General features: G+C 38.8%; 1 protein-coding gene across 2 annotated transcripts in view; it reads right to left on the reverse strand.

The window, feature by feature from the left end:
* LOC149924824 (uncharacterized) overlaps positions 1 to 17322 on the reverse strand; it is a 557796-nt gene that overhangs the window by 232469 nt on the left and 308005 nt on the right. For both annotated transcript variants that reach the window (XM_090159675.1, XM_090159674.1), the window contains exon 6: positions 607 to 906. In XM_090159675.1, coding sequence (XP_090015801.1) covers positions 607 to 906 — 300 coding nt within the window. The remainder of the gene's footprint in view (positions 1 to 606; positions 907 to 17322) is intronic.

The raw sequence follows: 17322 nt of genomic DNA on the forward strand, positions 1-17322 counted from the left end.
CAGCGCCACCTCGCGAATGATTTATAACGGTTAAAGGTTTTAAAAATCTATCAAAACCCAGCAACCATGATCCGCGATTTCGTATTCCAGACGTGAAATTATTTATGAAAGAGCGGTTCTAAGCCTTCTCTTTTTTATGGATAGTAGTGGGAATTTATTGTATTCTCAAATGTCTAGGCAAGCAGAGATAAATAACTAAATCGGACAATTTTATTCAATTATATATAATAACTCACGTATTTCGTTACGCTTCCGTAAACATTTAATATTAAAATTGATTAATGGAGATTAAAAATGGGGTTAGTTTATAATAACATTAATAGTTAGTCGGAGTTTAACACGCAAATTTTCAATCAACTAGAATAGCGTGAAAAGTATCCAATATTATAAACGTTCGCTAAAATCCCACAATAAATATAAATGAAAAATATAAAATAAAAATTAAATAGGCGATAAATAGACCAAACGCCTGTAGAAGTGTTGAACACGCCTTACACCGGTGTAAAACGGAATAGTTAACAATTAGGAGCAAGTCTCATCGAAAAAGCGACAAAAACGCGTAAAGTGGAGAACTAAAAGTAATAAAAGTGAAAAAGAAGCACTCACCGATAGTGAAAACAGCTTCTCTATTGAAAGTCGCGATCCAAGAACATACGAAGACTTCTCGGCGACGTCCGTGAGAGGAACTCTGAAGTTTATCTCGGCGGGCTCCAACAGCGTCGGAATGGAGAGAAGTGGCGTGGATCGGGTCGGCGAGCTTTGTCGCATAGTCAGGCACTGGTGCATTGCGAGAGGGCGACTGCTGGCTGCGTCCGTCGCTGCTCTGGAAGAGGCAGAGAAAGGAGAGCCCGTTCTCCCGATGCCGAGTTTCGTTGGTTGAAGCCGATCTCTCCGTCGCCGCCGCCACTGCGTAGAGAAGAAAAGAGGCCAATCAATTTTTGAAGGTAGTCATGGAAACCGAGGCGAATTTTTTTTAACGCCGACCCGAGCGTCAAGATGATCGACGTAACCAAAGAGGGGAGGGCGACCCAGGAAAGTGACTCGCCCCCTCCCTCCCCCCCCCCACTCTCGTTGGACCGGCGAAAACTCTTTCAGCCACCCTTTAAGAGCGGTGAACCGTTAAAACGCTATCCGTGCATATTACATTAGCGGATGACTGCGGGGGGAAGGAACAGTACATGTAGATAAAAACAATAATTTAAATTAATATATTTTATGGTGAAATAGCTGGTTTTTGGGTACTTAATATTAATTCTTGGATGATTTATGATAACCGAATAGTATAAGTAAAACTATGAAATGGGTAAAGTCAATATTGTCGACTATATACCAAAATAACCTAGTAAGTGGTATAGCTTTGCGAATTACGTTATGTTAACGCTGGACTGTTTGATTAAATAATTTAAATAACCAGATGAATTTATTAAAATTGGTAATTTTTTTATAAATTATAATGGTTAAAATTTATAAGAATTTATTTAAGTAAACTTCGGTGAAATTTCATGTTATTTTTAAACGAAACCTTTGGTGAATGTAGGGGTAATTTTTAAAAGGAAAATTTTGTGATTGTTCGAGTATTTTTCTGGAGGGAATTTTTTTGAATTTTTGGCTCATTTTTTAAATGGAAAGTTAGTGAATGTACGAGTAATTGTTTAAAGCCAAATTTGTTGAATGTGGGATAATATTTTAAACGGAAATTTGGTGAATGTTGGGGTAATATTTTAAACGGAAATTTGGTGAATGTTGGGGTAATATTTTAAAGGGAAAATTGCTAAATTTTCAGGTGATTTTTTAAATTAATATTGGTTAATTTTCGGCCCATTTTTTAAATTAAATTTTATGAATTTTCGGCCCATTTTTTAAATTAAATTTTATGAATTTTCGGCCCATTTTTTAAATTAAATTTTATGAATTTTCGGCCCATTTTTTAAATTAAAATTAGGTTGAGTTTTTGGGCCATTTTAAAAATTAAAATTTGATAAATTGGGGTATTATTTTAAGGAAAACTTTGGTTAACGTTCGGATATTTTTTAAAGGAAACCTTGGTTAATTTTCATGTTAATTTTTTAATTAAAATTTGATGAATTTTCGGGTTGCATTTAAAACAAAGTAAGCCACATTTACAGATTATCGTGAGTAATTACCAATTTCCAAGTTAAAATATTGCCAAAACAGCATGGATCTGAATTGAAACAAAACCTTAAAAAGAACGCGAATAAGGCCTTGAAGATTTAGTAAGTCAGAGCTTGGTAAGAGGAATTTTCGACCAGGGCGTGTACGTAAGGGTGTAAGGCCACTATCGTATCGAAGCAATAAGCTGGGAAATGTCGTCAGCCTAAAGGATATTTTTCGGCATCGTCGCTGCGGATGGGAAAGGATAGAAAGCGAGAGAATTGGGGAAGAAGTTGGAAATGGGAAAACGGCTGTTAGGACTCGGAAAAAGCATCAAAGAACGATTTGACGCGCTTTTTTCTCTCTTTTCGTCACTCTATTCAGGGTGAGGGCCAGGCTCCGAAATCTGCCCTTCCTCCCGGAGCTTACTTACAATATGTTTTGTAAAGCCAATTCAGTCGACACTATATACCTTTACAACATTCTAAAGGTAAGCTACAGTTTCTCGAGATTGAATAGCCCCAACCATTACGGAGAGGGAGAACACGCTGCTAGCCTATTAGACTTCACTATCGAATCACTTTCTTCTCCTTCGAAAAACATTTTGTTGCAGTATTGACCCCTTATAATGGACGCTTTCAAATCGAACCACCGAAGAAGCCAGGGTGTCAAAGGTCACGACACTAGCCTACTCTCTATTCTTTCATTTATAACAATAAAAGTGTGATTTTTTTAAGTTACATATTTTTTTAATCAAATTCTACGCACTTTCCGTAACAATTTCTAAAAATATTCTCTCGACTTTAAAGCAAAATTAAGCTTTTTTTGTTTTAACTTGTAAAATGTTTTCCAACTTTAATTTAATTTCCCTGACTTTTTTGCTAATTCTTAAATTTCCCAGTTTACCCTGAACAATTTTCAATATATTTTACCAAGTTTTTCCGGAGCCATGTCAACCCTGTGTAATATTAAAAGTGTATAATATATCTCTCACATGTGAAGTATTTGTTTCATTTTACTGATGGAGTAAATGGTGTGAAACATGTGCCTTCGCGGGCTTCCGTTGATTTTACAAAAAACATTTTGAGAGGTGAAATGCATCAAATCGGTAAATTAATACATTAATTAGTACATACTCCTACGCAGTGTAATTTTAAAAATTTTACGTGGTTATCAAAAATAATACGGTTGGTAAAATTCTAGCCGTGACGCGGTGTAGACATCCGCTAGTAAATTTTAATTTTTATAGCGTAGTAAGAGATATGTTATACACTTTTAGTAATATTTAAATAATCTAGAGTTAATTAGGGTATCGTTAACGGTATAAAAAATGGCAATTTAAACACGCCACGTGATGTTGAAAATTTCTCCCGTAAAATAAACTTCCATAACGAATCGAACCCTACTTTGAATCAATACAACAATAACAGGGGGGTGGCGGGTTAAGAAGGGTGAACATTGACAAACATGGCAAGCGCGGACGACATTGAGTGGACGGACTATTCTATTCCTTACCGAATAAGAGGTAGACTATCCCCCCCCCAATACGCCGGTATATAATAATAGAGAACCCTAGAAAAAGTTCCAATTCCGAAATAAAATAACTCTAGGACGGATAACAACAACGGGAGGACGAAGGAAGCAAAATGTGACGCGAGGCGGCCCCCTGGCGGGGATTGGAGTTAACAAAGCCCCATTGAAAAGAAGGGGATCGCGAAGAATAGAAGTCAAAGTCCAAGTCAAGAAATCGAAGATGGAGAAATAGGTATATGAAGAAAAGAGAGCCGGCAGAGAAGAAGGATGAGCTAGCGCACGCGATCTAGCGCGGGCGGGGAGTTTCTTTGGTTGATGGAAAGAATGGCTGGGAAACTCGTGCTCGTCCGCTGTTATAAGAGTGGCGAAAAGCGGCTAGAACGCTTGTTTGACAAAGGGGTGTGTACGTTTCTAATTTGTCTCCCAGAAAAGGGCCCCGCCAAAGACCCACGTCGGGGGTTAAAGAGAAGACCTCAGCCGCCACCACGCCCGAAACCTAAGGAGACGGTACAGTCACGACCTCGATCTTAGTGGCCGAAATATCCGGCGGGTGTCAACTTCGCGGCTACGGGGTAGCCTAGGTCCTAAAAAATAGAGTCGAAATCTCTCCTCAGTTACTTCGAGCGTCCGCCGATAGGTGGGGTGCGCGCTGACAGATTGATTCGCCCAACGACAACCCTTCTATTAAAGATACCGATTGGATTCGAAACTCGGAGAAACTTTCCAACGACAACACAAACTGGTACACAGTTCGGCTAACAATCCGGATTCTAACACGCGACCGAAGTGGATGAAAAATACTAAATATAAACTAAGTTAAAGATTAAGTTAAATACGTTGAGTTAATTTGTGTAGGTAATGTCGACACGAGGAAAACAACATTTTAAACGAACAAATAGCGGATTTATTTATTTGTATGTTAGGACGGTTTCTAGCGTCGCTTCCAATCGCACTTACACTCCTTCCTCCTTAAAAAATCAAACCAGCCCGATATCACACTGGTTCCCTAATATAATAATAGGGGTTAATTCTACTTTAAAAACCAATTGGACCCTTATCTTGCGCAATAATAAAATTAATATTAAAATCTGAAAGTTAAGAACTGTTCCACTTCACAATCAAATTGAAAGTACTGCATTTCAATTTTAGATAACGTTAAAAGGAACCACCTATGGACTGCAATGCAAAGGATGATAAAATTAGCTAATTTTATCATCAATTTTAGATTAACAATCAAATTTATGGAATGACACTTAAATTTCAGAATAATCACAAATAAATTTCAACATGTGAGAAGCCTACAGCAATTAACTGTGTTAATCAGTTCTAGAGCTTAGCGTAACAGATAAATTAACTGACAAAATTTCTATTAATCGTAAATAATTTGGTTAACTGTTTATTTGGATAAACAACATGATAAACCTACATGGTAATTGTAGGTTATGGATAAAAATAAAATAAGTGGTTATTTTTTATTTAAACGCCGAGATCTAAATTCAGTTCTTAAATTTGTCCAAAAGCGCCAATTTAGCTTTAATATTAGTGTGATTTGTCAATTTGAAGTACACACCAGTGACGTTTTTCACCCCCCCCCCTTTAGTGCCAGAGGAAACCTGGACCAAGATCCCATCGTATTGTCATTCTCCCTAAACGTAAATAACCGCATTCTTGTTACGAGGATGGAAAAACTTATCTCGTAAAATCGTTGCAACTAGTAATTAACAAAGGAGGTAACAAACTATAGCGTTTAATGAACAACGTATTAACTCATTCTACACCGTCATAATGGGCGCTGGTTGAATCAAAAGTAAATGAGCCGCTACCAGGCCAAAGACCTTAACTTCCTAACTCCCTTCAAACGCAGCATCGGCCACCTCGAGTAATAGAGGAGGGGACCAAACTGTCGCGAGATACGATCCGGGTTTAGTCCATCCGGGCGCGGGCAAGGTTGGTTACGAGGTCGTATTTTGAAGAGGCGACGCGACCAGCTAGAGACGCTTTTCGGAATCACGGCGCTCCGCCGAGTAATAAGCCGCGAAACGGCCAGTCTATATAGTCCAAATAAATATCCTCCAAAATGGCCAACGAAGAGCGGACGGTGGCGCCCTCTAGCAATGGCAATAAACATCGACTACAGATTAATTTCCCGACAACAGAGTTGAATTAGGAGGCTTCGAGCGTTTAGTTTGCGTAATTTATTCGTTTCGAGCGGCGAGCCCCGCAGTGGGACGCTCTACTCCAAATAGAGTTACGGGCCGGGGGTAACGCGCTAAAATGCCCGTCGCTTCCGGTTCCTTTAATCACCGCCAGGCGGCGGTTGAGCCCGAACGTGGAGGGGGAGCCCCGTGTCAACGAGTCCGGGAATATCCATTAGAAGTGGGCTCGAGCGCTGCCAAGGCCGACGGAATTACGTCAATTAAGAAAGGGCCGACGGCCGAACTGTCTCAAAATTGGATTTAGACCAAATGGCTCGAAAAATATACAAGCCAGAAATGGCGAACGCCCCGACTTTGGGCAGGGACGCTCGTGTCGCATTCGCACTATTTAGAGTGCTACCCGAATTTTCGAAAATGAAGTACCCATTCGAAATCTTCTCTTCAATTAACTGTTTATTAGTTCAACTAATTTACACTCGTAGGTGGAACGTGTTTGCCTCCACCGATAGTTACGTATCCTGCAGAAACATCTAAAACTGTCGGTAAATTAAATGTTGGTTTAACTGGAGGGAAAATGCCACGAGTGTCGACGCCAAAAATCCCCTTTAGGCCTAAAGCTTAGTTTCCACTAGTGCCAAAAGGCCACGACAGTGAGGGTAGACGCAAAAATCTCCTTTAGGCCTAAAGCTTAGTTTCCACTAGTGCCAAAAGGCCACGACAGTGAGGGTAGACGCAAAAATCTCCTTTAGGCCTAAAGCTTAGTTTCCACTAGTGCCAAAAGGCCACGACAGTGAGGGTAGACGCAAAAATCTCTTTTAGGCCTAAAGCTTAGTTTCCACTAGTGCCAAAAGGCCACGACAGTGAGGGTAGACGCAAAAATCTCTTTTAGGCCTAAAGCTTAGTTTCCACTAGTGCCAAAAGACCACGACAGTGAGGGTAGACGCAAAAATCCCCGTTAGGCCTAAAGATTAGTTTCCACTAGTGCCTAAACGCCACGACAGTAAGGGTAGACGCAAAAATCTCCTTTAAGCCTAAAGCTTAGTTTCCATTAGTGCCAAAAGGCCACAACAGTGAGGGTAGACGCCAAATCTCCTTTAAGCCTAAATCTTAGTTTCCACTAGTGCCAAAAGGCCACGACAGTGAAGGTAGGCGCAAAAATCCCCGTTAGGCCTAAAGCTTAGTTTCCACTAGTGCCAAAAGGCCACGACAGTGAAGGTAGACGCAAAAATCCCCGTTAGGCCTAAAGCTTAGTTTCCACTAGTGCCAAAAGGCCACGACAGTGAAGGTAGACGCAAAAATCCCCGTTAGGCCTAAAGCTTAGTTTCCACTAGTGCCAAAAGGTCACGACAGTGAAGGTAGACGCAAAAATCCCCGTTAGGCCTAAAGCTTAGTTTCCACTAGTGCCAAAACGCCACGACAGTGAGGGTAGATGCAAAAATCCCCGTTAGGCCTAAATCTTACTTTTCACTAGTGCCAAAACCTCCACGAGAGTGATTGTCGAAGCAAAAATATCCTTTAGGCTTAAAGGTTAGTTTTCTTTAGGAAAAACGCCACAAATATTGCATTAGACCTAACGGGGAAATTTGGCGTTGTAGGTCACCTTTATGGCGTTTTTGATCTTACGAAAACCAGAATTTACAGATTATTTTTGCGTTGTGTCATTTTTTCTGTGATGAAAACCCTTTATCAGACGCTGATATAAATACTGGTCTAAGCCGCGGCGCTAAAGATATGAAAGGTCCGAACAGGGCCTTAAAGAGGGCGGATAGAATGAGGCGGTAGAGTTCAGTACCGCGCTAAGCTAGTGGCAACTCCGTAAGACCATTCACCTGATCGGCTTTGCGTGAGCTAAACGCGTTATGATATTCTCCTGTTCGTTGAGTGAAGGCTAGCCACCTGGCTTTCTGATCGAAGGGAACCCGAGTTCATACGCTATAAAATTAATACCTAATGCTTTTAAAACCTTAAATTAGCCTTTAACTGTTTCTGGCGTTTGATTAAAATTTAGCGGTTCCATAATTTTCGGATATAATTTTAAAATCTAACTAATTATTTCGCTCTCCATATTACATCTAGAATTTAGTTAGGTTTCAAAATAAAGCTCTCGAACTTAAAAATTCTAAATATATCTTAAAGCGCGAGCTATATCAAAAGTCTATAGCTACCTTCGGGAATCCATATCTCTACTTGGAATGCTTATCGCGGCAGATTTGCTTCTCGATGTGGCTGCTGTTTTTTTTTGACGTCACTATGTTAACTTAAAAAACAACAAAGTGAGAGGGGAGCGCGTGCAGAGGCGATTTTTTCTCTCGTAGGCGGGGCCAAAGCCGTCAGAGTGATCTTACCATACGCGATACGCCAGGATAAGCATTCCAAGTAGAGGTATGGATTCATAGTGACGTAAAATAGACGTCATACCCGAAAAGGTAAGCGCATCTAACGAGAAAAATGAGCAACTTAAAGAAATCTCTTGCGTAAAGAATCGCCTAGAGGTGGTCCTTACTTTATTGGTTTCTTAAATGTTTAAGTGTAATTACCCTCTAAATACATAATTCGTATGAGATTTGGGATAAAGTGAGCAAACTTTAGAGATGGAAGATTCCCTATATCTTAGCATTAGAACAAACCGTAATTTTCATTATTTTTAATTAAATTAATTTTTAACCAATGTAAAGAACGGCCAAACACGCCTTAGGCAGCTCATATTAAATTCACCTTTCTTATATTTTATTATTCATCACTATCCCTCTATTCGGTTTTCCGTTGCTACGCAACGAGGTTTGCAATTTTTAATGATTAGGCTTAGCTTATCTTTTCGGTTTAGTTAGTCGCCCCAAATAGAGCGAAATTGGTCTACCGTTGGAAATTTTGGTTATTTTAATTACTTTTTAATCAGTTTTTGACTATTGGTACTTTTAGGTTTTAAGATGTCTTTTTCAAATTTGTTTAGGGTTTAGTTTTTTACCCCTTTTTCGCGTCAGTGTGAACGCATGGTAATAAAAAACACCGTGATTGTTAGGAATTGTTATAAAGCTTTGAAAATTCATACACACGTACCTTGAACTATACTATTAGATACTGGATACATATATTTCTAAAAATCATAGTTATTCAGATATTATATGCGATTTAACCACTTGGTATTGAGATGCCGTAAGTATTTGAATAACATACACCGTATTTCAGCAACACTTGTGTAAACATATGGATAAATAGTAAGGCTGGACGAATAGCACTTTTAGCCTATCAAGACGAATATCGAGTACTCAAAAATTTTCTAATCAAATACCGAGACGAATAGTAGTTTTCAAACCAAATACCGAATAGTTAGGTTTACGCAAATACTACCTTATCGAATATTCGTTGAATAAGATGCTGAATATTCGTCGAATACAGGCCCAAATATTGGTGGAATAACAGGTCTAATAGTCCAAATATTTTAATTTTTAATATCTAAATGGTAGAACTGAATTATTTAATGACGTCATAGGTGACATATGACGTAAATAAAAAACTCAAACTATCTGTACACACAATTAAGTATCTGCTGAGAGCCAACTGACCAATGACGTACGTTCTTTTATATAGAATTGCCCTATAGATTATATTTGATATTTACTGGTCAGTCGTCCTAGCCGTCAACCGCCAAGTAAGAGCTGTAGCGTTCTATCACGAAGAAGACTGACATACTTACGTGAAATAATTATAAACCTTTTTTTAGCTAAGCTTATACCCAAGGAACCACACAACTAACTATAGTGAGTTGCAGGCTAAGAAAGACAAAATATATAGTACAATCGGCACAAGGATACCTCAGATCGTTTCCGGTCATTCCACCGCGCGAAATTTGAATTTGGCCATTTTACGGTCAAATTCGAATTTTGCTCTTTTTGTCGTCTTTTAGCGCCATCTAGAGACCGAAATTTAAAAGATAAGGCATTCCTATCATTCTTAAATTTAAAATAGTATTTATAATTATTTAATTTTGTTAATTTATTTCTACGTCTTACCAGTTAAATCGGCAGTTTCTTTTAAAATAGTTACCACGCTTTCTTTGGGGTAACGTTGTATTAATGAGCTATAGACGTTTAAAATTATGTTTTTATCTTTACTTGTTAACAATAAACCTTTATCGTGCTTTTTATAGTAACCTCTTGGGCTATTTAAAATATTTGGAGCTTTAATTATCGAACCTTCTTTAACTGCATTCAGTAATTAAACTCGTGACAACATGAAATTAAAAAATAGATTCCAATTTCGATTCCTAGATGGCGCGAAAAAACGATGAAACTCACGAAATTTGAAATTGACCGTAAAGTGGTCAAATTTAAATTACGCGCGGTCGACTGGCCGGAAATGGTCTGAGGTATCCTTGCCTCGACTTTACTATATATTTTGTCTTTCTAAGCCTGCAACTGACTATAGCAGGGAGTGAACTTACAAACACTACACTGAAAGAGTGGTTCCAGGTTTTCACCCAGTACTACAAGCTGGCGAGAGTGCTAACCACTCCACCACCCCACTTAGGGCTAAACCACGCTTTTCGATAATCGATTAAAAACATTTGACAAATAAATAAGAAAGTTTCAATCAGGTGAAGGCTTTAGGTTACTAAGCTCTTTAACAAGGCCAATTTCATTTTGTTTATTTTCGCAAACTAACACTTTATTCTTGACATTTTGCATCTGCGGCCAAAGCCAGTACCTATAATTAAGCATTGCAGATGGAGAAACGTTCGCGTAAACAGCCGAAGTTTAGCACGCCGTAAAATGAAAGTAAACTATACACCGAAATTTATTTTTAAAACAGCTAACCTTTACCTCTTTCAAACGGATTTGAAGCCGTTACAACCATAAGGTTAAATACGAATTCTACGTGTCTAACGGCAAGGTCAGACGAAACCCAAAATCTAACGCTTGTCTGTTTAAAAACAAAGCAGGATAATGAAATACCGGAAATTCAGAATAATCTTTAATTTACGAAGTAATCATCCACTGATTTTGGATTTTTTTTTAAAAATACAGAAAATCTCAGAAAAATCCACAAAATCACAAAAATCGAGGGTGGAAAATCTCAAAAATGCAGGGTTTAAAATCCCAAAAATCCAGGGTGGAAAATCCCAAATATCCAGGGGATAATCCAAAAAATGCACTGGATTTGGCTATTCATTTTTTCTATACGTCCAACCTCTCGCATATTTTAATTCAGTTAGAGCAAACGTTTAGTTGCTGATGTCAATTTCTGAGCACTTGGTTAGACTGCTTTCGACTTACAATGTTAGATTTAAGTTTTGTGATTATAAAGCAGACGAACATTTGCTGGGAAATAGGCTAGGGTTGTACCAGAGACTAATACTAAGGTACTTTAATGCATTCTAAGTTAAATGGAATTGTTAAGGCACTTAGGCGACGCCTACCGTGTCATGAACACGGCACAACTAAATTCTTCTAGATTATTGGTCCATGTAAAGTATCGGAAATAATTTCCTAAAAAAAAACCGTCAATGTTTCCGCTAGCGGAACTAGGACAACCAAAGGCGAACTATGTTACTTAGTTTGGAAGCGGAAACACACCCTTCCAACTCAAAGTTCATTTTACGACCGATATACGCAATTAGATTGCATCACCATAGATGGCGTCTGAACGCCTACACCCACCTCGACTATACACAATTTGATCCGCAACCATAACAGGAAGCCCTTGAAAAATGCACCAAAAAGGCTGGGCGCCATTTATGGGGAAGAAAACGCAAGATGGGGAGGCTCTTGTGATTCATACGCCGAAATGAGTCGGAATAAAAACATTAATTACTAGAATAGGATCCACGTCGATTGTGTTATTTCATCAAAGAAACAACGTACAAAGGGGTATTTCGCTGCCTGGCGAGTTGCCTAAAAGCTAATTTGGAAGGGTACCGCCAGGGGGCGGCCGTTATTTGAAACGAAGCCAAATAATTTCCAGCCCGAGTTTTTTTCTCTCTCGTTCGCCCTTCTGTCAACAGCAATCGTTCCGTCTTCATAAATACAGACTGCACAATCCCGTATACCAATTATTTCCCAGTTTACTAACAAAGCCAAAGAAACTTAATTACCCCCTCTATTGTTTATCTTCCGAAACACGAGTAATTTCACCTTCAGCGAAAATTCTTATTTTTTATTAGTGTTCCGAGACCTCCGAGGTTGCGCGTTTCCTCCCCGAATTTGCGAAATAAGGAACTGCCATTCTGCGCCTTTATTAAGGGCAATTAAAGTTCACAAGCGAAACTTTTATTCAACCGCTATGATGAGCGGGAAATCGGGGCAAATTAAAGCATATATTCCATTTCTAAGAACGCTTGATGATTGCTTCATTTAATGGTTTCTAAATTAACTGTGAGCTTGAAAATATCGTTGAATAAACGTGTGTGGGTATTTAAAAAATACTAGATGAGTAATCGAAGTAAATGTCCGTCCGGAGTAGAGCTGGGAAACCTACGTACTAAAACTAAAAGTGGTTAGAAAATCCCCACTGGTATTACGAAAAACCCGTTAGGAAATGACCATCCGCAACATGAAAAACCGTTAGAAAATGCCCACTCGCCATACGAAAAAGCCCATTAGAAAATGCTCACCCACAATACGAAAACCCCATTAGAAAATGCCCACCCGCAATACGAAAACCCCATTAGAAAATGCCCACCCGCAATACGAAAACCCGTTAGAATATGCCCACCCGCAATACGAAAAATTCGTTAGAAAATGCCCACCTGCAATACGAAAAAGCCCATTAGAAAATGCCCACCTGCAATTCGAAAAAGCCCGTTAGAAATTGACCATCCGCAACACAAAAAACCCGTTAGAAAATGCTCACCCGCAATACGAAAACCCCGTTAGAAAATGCCCACCCGCAATACGAAAAATTCGTTAGAAAATGCCCACCTGCAATACGAAAAATTCGTAGAAAATGCCCACCCGCAATACGAAAAATTCGTAGAAAATGCCCACCCGCAATACGAAAAATTCGTAGAAAATGCCCACCCGCAATACGAAAAAGCCCATTAGAAAATGCCCACCTGCAATTCGAAAAAGCCCGTTAGAAATTGACCATCCGCAACACAAAAACCCGTTAGAAAATGCTCACCCGCAATACGAAAACCCCGTTAGAAAATGCCCACCCGCAATACGAAAACCCCGTTAGAAAATGCCCACCCGCAATACGAAAAAGCCCATTAAACATTGAGCATCCGCAATACAAAAAACCCGTTAAAAAAAGCCCACCCGCAGAATAACTGGACAATAACAAAATATGGAAAACATCTGTAGATCATCCAGAATCTCAAATACTGAACACACTATGCAATATTAAAGTTACAAGCATTGCGAGTGCGAACAAACTCAGGGAGAAAAACGCGTACGGCGGATTAAATATCATTGTGAAAAATAAACGCCCCTTGAAAATAAAAAGGTTTTTGCGTTTTTAGACATTGACATTAATCAACTTGTCAAGCCACTCCTACTCGCCTTGATAGGCACTTGTCAAAACTCTACCGGAAGCTGTCATTAAAAAGTGGGGGGAAACAACGTGAAAGAAGTTAATACCCCCTGAAAACGCGTCCGGTCCCGCATGGTAAACCCCAGAAATGGATGAAGTAAAAAATGAGAGTGGGATAGCCTTATTACTTAAGCCTCGGCGACTTCAGGTCTGTCTGATTCCGCGAAATTCGCGGGAAAAGAAAATTTGTTTCGTAACGGAGGACGTTGATGTCGGCAACGAGCGCCACCAATCATTTTCCCAAACAAATTTCAAGCCTTACGAACGGGCGAAACTTTTCCTTTCGATAAGAATGTGTGTTTAGCTGTCAAAACAGCTGAGAGCCCAACCCGGGGAAAAGGGCTTTTTACATTTTTAGGAACAGTCCGTCGCCTAGCAACCGAAGAAGAACCCGCTGTAGCTTACGAAGGCTACCTCCGATCCCGCACGCTCTGACAAGATGAAATAAAACGAAAGCTATCAGCGAAACAATCGCCCGAATGTTGCAGTTCCACGAAAAATCTATCACTTGATAGAAAATTGAAACATGTTTTAGTTAGAACTACAATCACGTGTACAGATTAATCATACCCTTATTAATTATATAGACTGTTTATTTATTGTTTTATAATTGTGCATGTAGAAGTGAAAAAAGGCCAAAACATCAGGCTCGAAAATTGTCCCAAACACCAGGCTCGAAAATTAGCCAAAACATCAGACTCGAAAATTGGCCAAAACATCAGGCTCGAAAAATGGCCCAAACATCAGGCTTGAAAATTAGCCAATCATCAAGCTCGAAAAATGGCCCAAACATCAGGCTTGAAAATTAGCCAATCATCAAGCTCGAAAAATGGCCCAAACATCAGACTCGAAAATTGACCAAAACATCAGGCTTGAAAATTAGCCAATCATCAAGCTCGAAAAATGGCCAAAACATCAGGCTCGAAAAATGGCCCAAACATCAGACTCGAAAATTGACCAAAACTTCAGGCTCGAAAAATGGCCAAAACATCAGGCTCTAAAAACGGAAAAAAAACATCAGGCTCGAAAATTGGCCAAAACATCAGGCTCGAAAATTAGCCAAAACATGACGCTCGAAAATTGGCCAAAACACCAGGCTCGAAAAATTCGAAAATGACCTACACTAACAAACAATAAATACGAACAGAACCCAAAGCTGAGTGCTCGTGTTGAGCAAGAGTGAAAACAAAATGTATTACACGAAACCCAAGTCCTTTTCCGCTACGTATATACTGTAATCTTGGAAACAAGTAAAATCCACATGGAGATCAGTCGCGGCTCTCTGTCGTCAACAAGGACCATTAGCAATGCACGCCGTAGGAAGGGGGACGCTAAAAGACAGATGATCGTGACCGAGCATTATCCGCGCCAAATAGCGAAATTAACGAGATTTCAGGTAGCGCCGGTTGACAAGCGACTGGGAGGCTCCTTACCATCCGGAGATTTTTTCATCCCCTCCATCAAAATCCATAAGTCAGTCCTATCCCCGAGTTGGTCCGCACGTGAGGGGTCCGCGTGACATTGAATGACGGTTTAAGCCATCACGCTACGTCACCAGAGTGTCTCGACCCGCGCGCGCCGAGAGAGATGGCTATAAATGCCATCGCGGGATCCGTCCTTATTTGCTAGGCCGAGATCCAACTACGTCAGCTGGCAATTGAGACAAAGCGGGGACGGACGATAATCTTCGTCCATAGACGTACCTTCACTTTCACCCTTGGAATAGACTATCAGGTGGTAGCGTTTAGCTATAAACCTTGGCCAAAAAAAAAGATCGCGATAACGCGAAGTTCGACAGGTTGATTGATTTAGGAACGCCCCCTGGATGCGGGCCCCGAAACTATTTCAATCCGAACAGACTACGAACCTAAAGCGGCTTTACAGTTTACGCCTAAATGACCGGTTAGAATGCGAAATAACATTCGTCTCATATCGTCAACTTCGTTTAAGTTTGTAGTTCTTATCCGACATTACAACCACGCACGGGTTATCTCGCTAAGCTAGTCAAGAAAATAATATCCTCTGTCTATTGAACTGAAATAGATCGATTTTTGTCCGATAAAAAACTCATTTATGTGCTATACGAATTTAAAAACATAATTCTTGTTAAACTGCGTTTTATTTTTCAGCACAGCTAATATTAAATTTTTTTGTGGTGACCAATAATGAAAAGTTTTATCTCAAACATAATGGAAGTAGATAAAATGGTCGAAAAAAAGCTCATTTAAAATTTATTTAGGTGGCAAAAATAAATAAAGCTTTTTTTAAATTTAAGTAGCAAAGGAAATAAAAATGGTTCGAAAAATGTGATAACCGGTGGAAATCTATAAGGTTAGCCTTGGCAACGAATTTTTCTAAAAACTTGATTCTTGCTTTAACCCTTTCTGGCGCGTTAGAACCAGTGAAAACTAAGTGTTACCCAAATGTCACTTTTTTAGAATAAAGTCCATGTCAGTGGCCAAAAGTGGTAAATTTGGCAAAAAGTGACTAATAATCAGTAAGTTCATTTAAAGGATGTAAATAATATCTTTCAGATATGTAGCATCACTTTCATGTGAGATAATGTTTCAGTTTTTCACAAAAGAACCATTAAAACACCTTAAAGATATATATAGTAGACGAATTCGAACTGAGGAAAAATCGTTGAAAAATATCCAAAAGAAATAATTAGATTGTGCTATAATTGAGTGTCTAGCCCAAAACCTGGCAACTAATCCAGTATAATTGTCTAAAATAGCACAAATATATTTTTATTTTTATTAAAATTAATTATTTGCCACTATTTGGCATATTAGCCAGTAAAAGTATTATTCGCCATGTCGGTATTTACCACTTTTCCCCACATTATTTGACACCTGACATTTACCACTTCGGAACACTGTTTAAAGCTCAAGGTTCAAAATAACAAAAGCTAAAGGTTTTACGGTATTAACTACAAGATCGAACTACGTCTTATCCATCTGGTTAAAATGTTTGGCGACATGACAGTTCCCATAAGAAAGACAATCTATTACAGAACGCGTTTCCATGACGACGATTTCGAACTCCGCGACGTCATTCTGTGTCCAAAAATAAAGCGGATAAATAAGTAGACGATCGAAAAAGGCCATACACAGAAACGCATTGGTGAAATTGACCGTGCAAAAAGCGTTCTACGACTTGTAAACAGTTTTAAGGACTTTAGCAAGAGGATAAACTCGCGAGACTAAGCAAAACCTCCGCGAACGTTGGAATACATCAGAAGCGGTTGAAACATCATTAATACTCGATGGATAAACATATGGCTCTGTATAGTACTAAAATAAACTCCAGACGGTCTACGGAAACTACAATAACTCGCTTTATATCAACCAAACATTAATTATTAAAAGGGACCACTATCTCGATCAGAGGTAAATTCAAATTAAGTTATCGATAAACGGATCAATCAAGCCGATATTAATAATATAAAACTACAGGATTGCCACAGTTGTTTCACAATCAAATTCCCTGACTTTTCCAGGTATTCCCTGACCATCTCCGGAGATTTTCGCTGACTTATTGTGTGTCAAGATTTTGTATTTTTTAACCAATATTTTAGTAAAAGTTTCCAATTTGCCAACAAAATTAAATTCCCTGACATTTCCCTGAATGAAGACTAATTTTTAAAATTCCCTGACATTTCCTTGATTTTTAGACTAATTTTAAAAAATTCCCTGACTTTTCCCTGATTTTTAGACTAATATTAAAAAATTCACTGACTTTTCCCTGATTTTTAGACTAATTTTTAAAATTCCCTGACTTTTCCCTGCATTTTATACAAAATTTTTAAAATTCCCTGACTTTTCCCTGATTTTTAGACTAATTTTTAAAATTCCCTGACATTTCCCTGATTTTTAGACTAATTTTTAAAATTCCCTGACATTTCCCTGATTTTTAGACTAATTTTTAAAATTCCCTGACATTTCCCTGATTTTTAGACTAATTTTAAAAATTCCTTGACTTTTCCCTG

This window comes from Leiobunum rupestre, chromosome 10, assembly GCF_980474605.1.
Source record: "Leiobunum rupestre chromosome 10, qqLeiRupe1.1.hap1, whole genome shotgun sequence".
Taxonomy (NCBI): domain Eukaryota; kingdom Metazoa; phylum Arthropoda; class Arachnida; order Opiliones; family Sclerosomatidae; genus Leiobunum; species Leiobunum rupestre.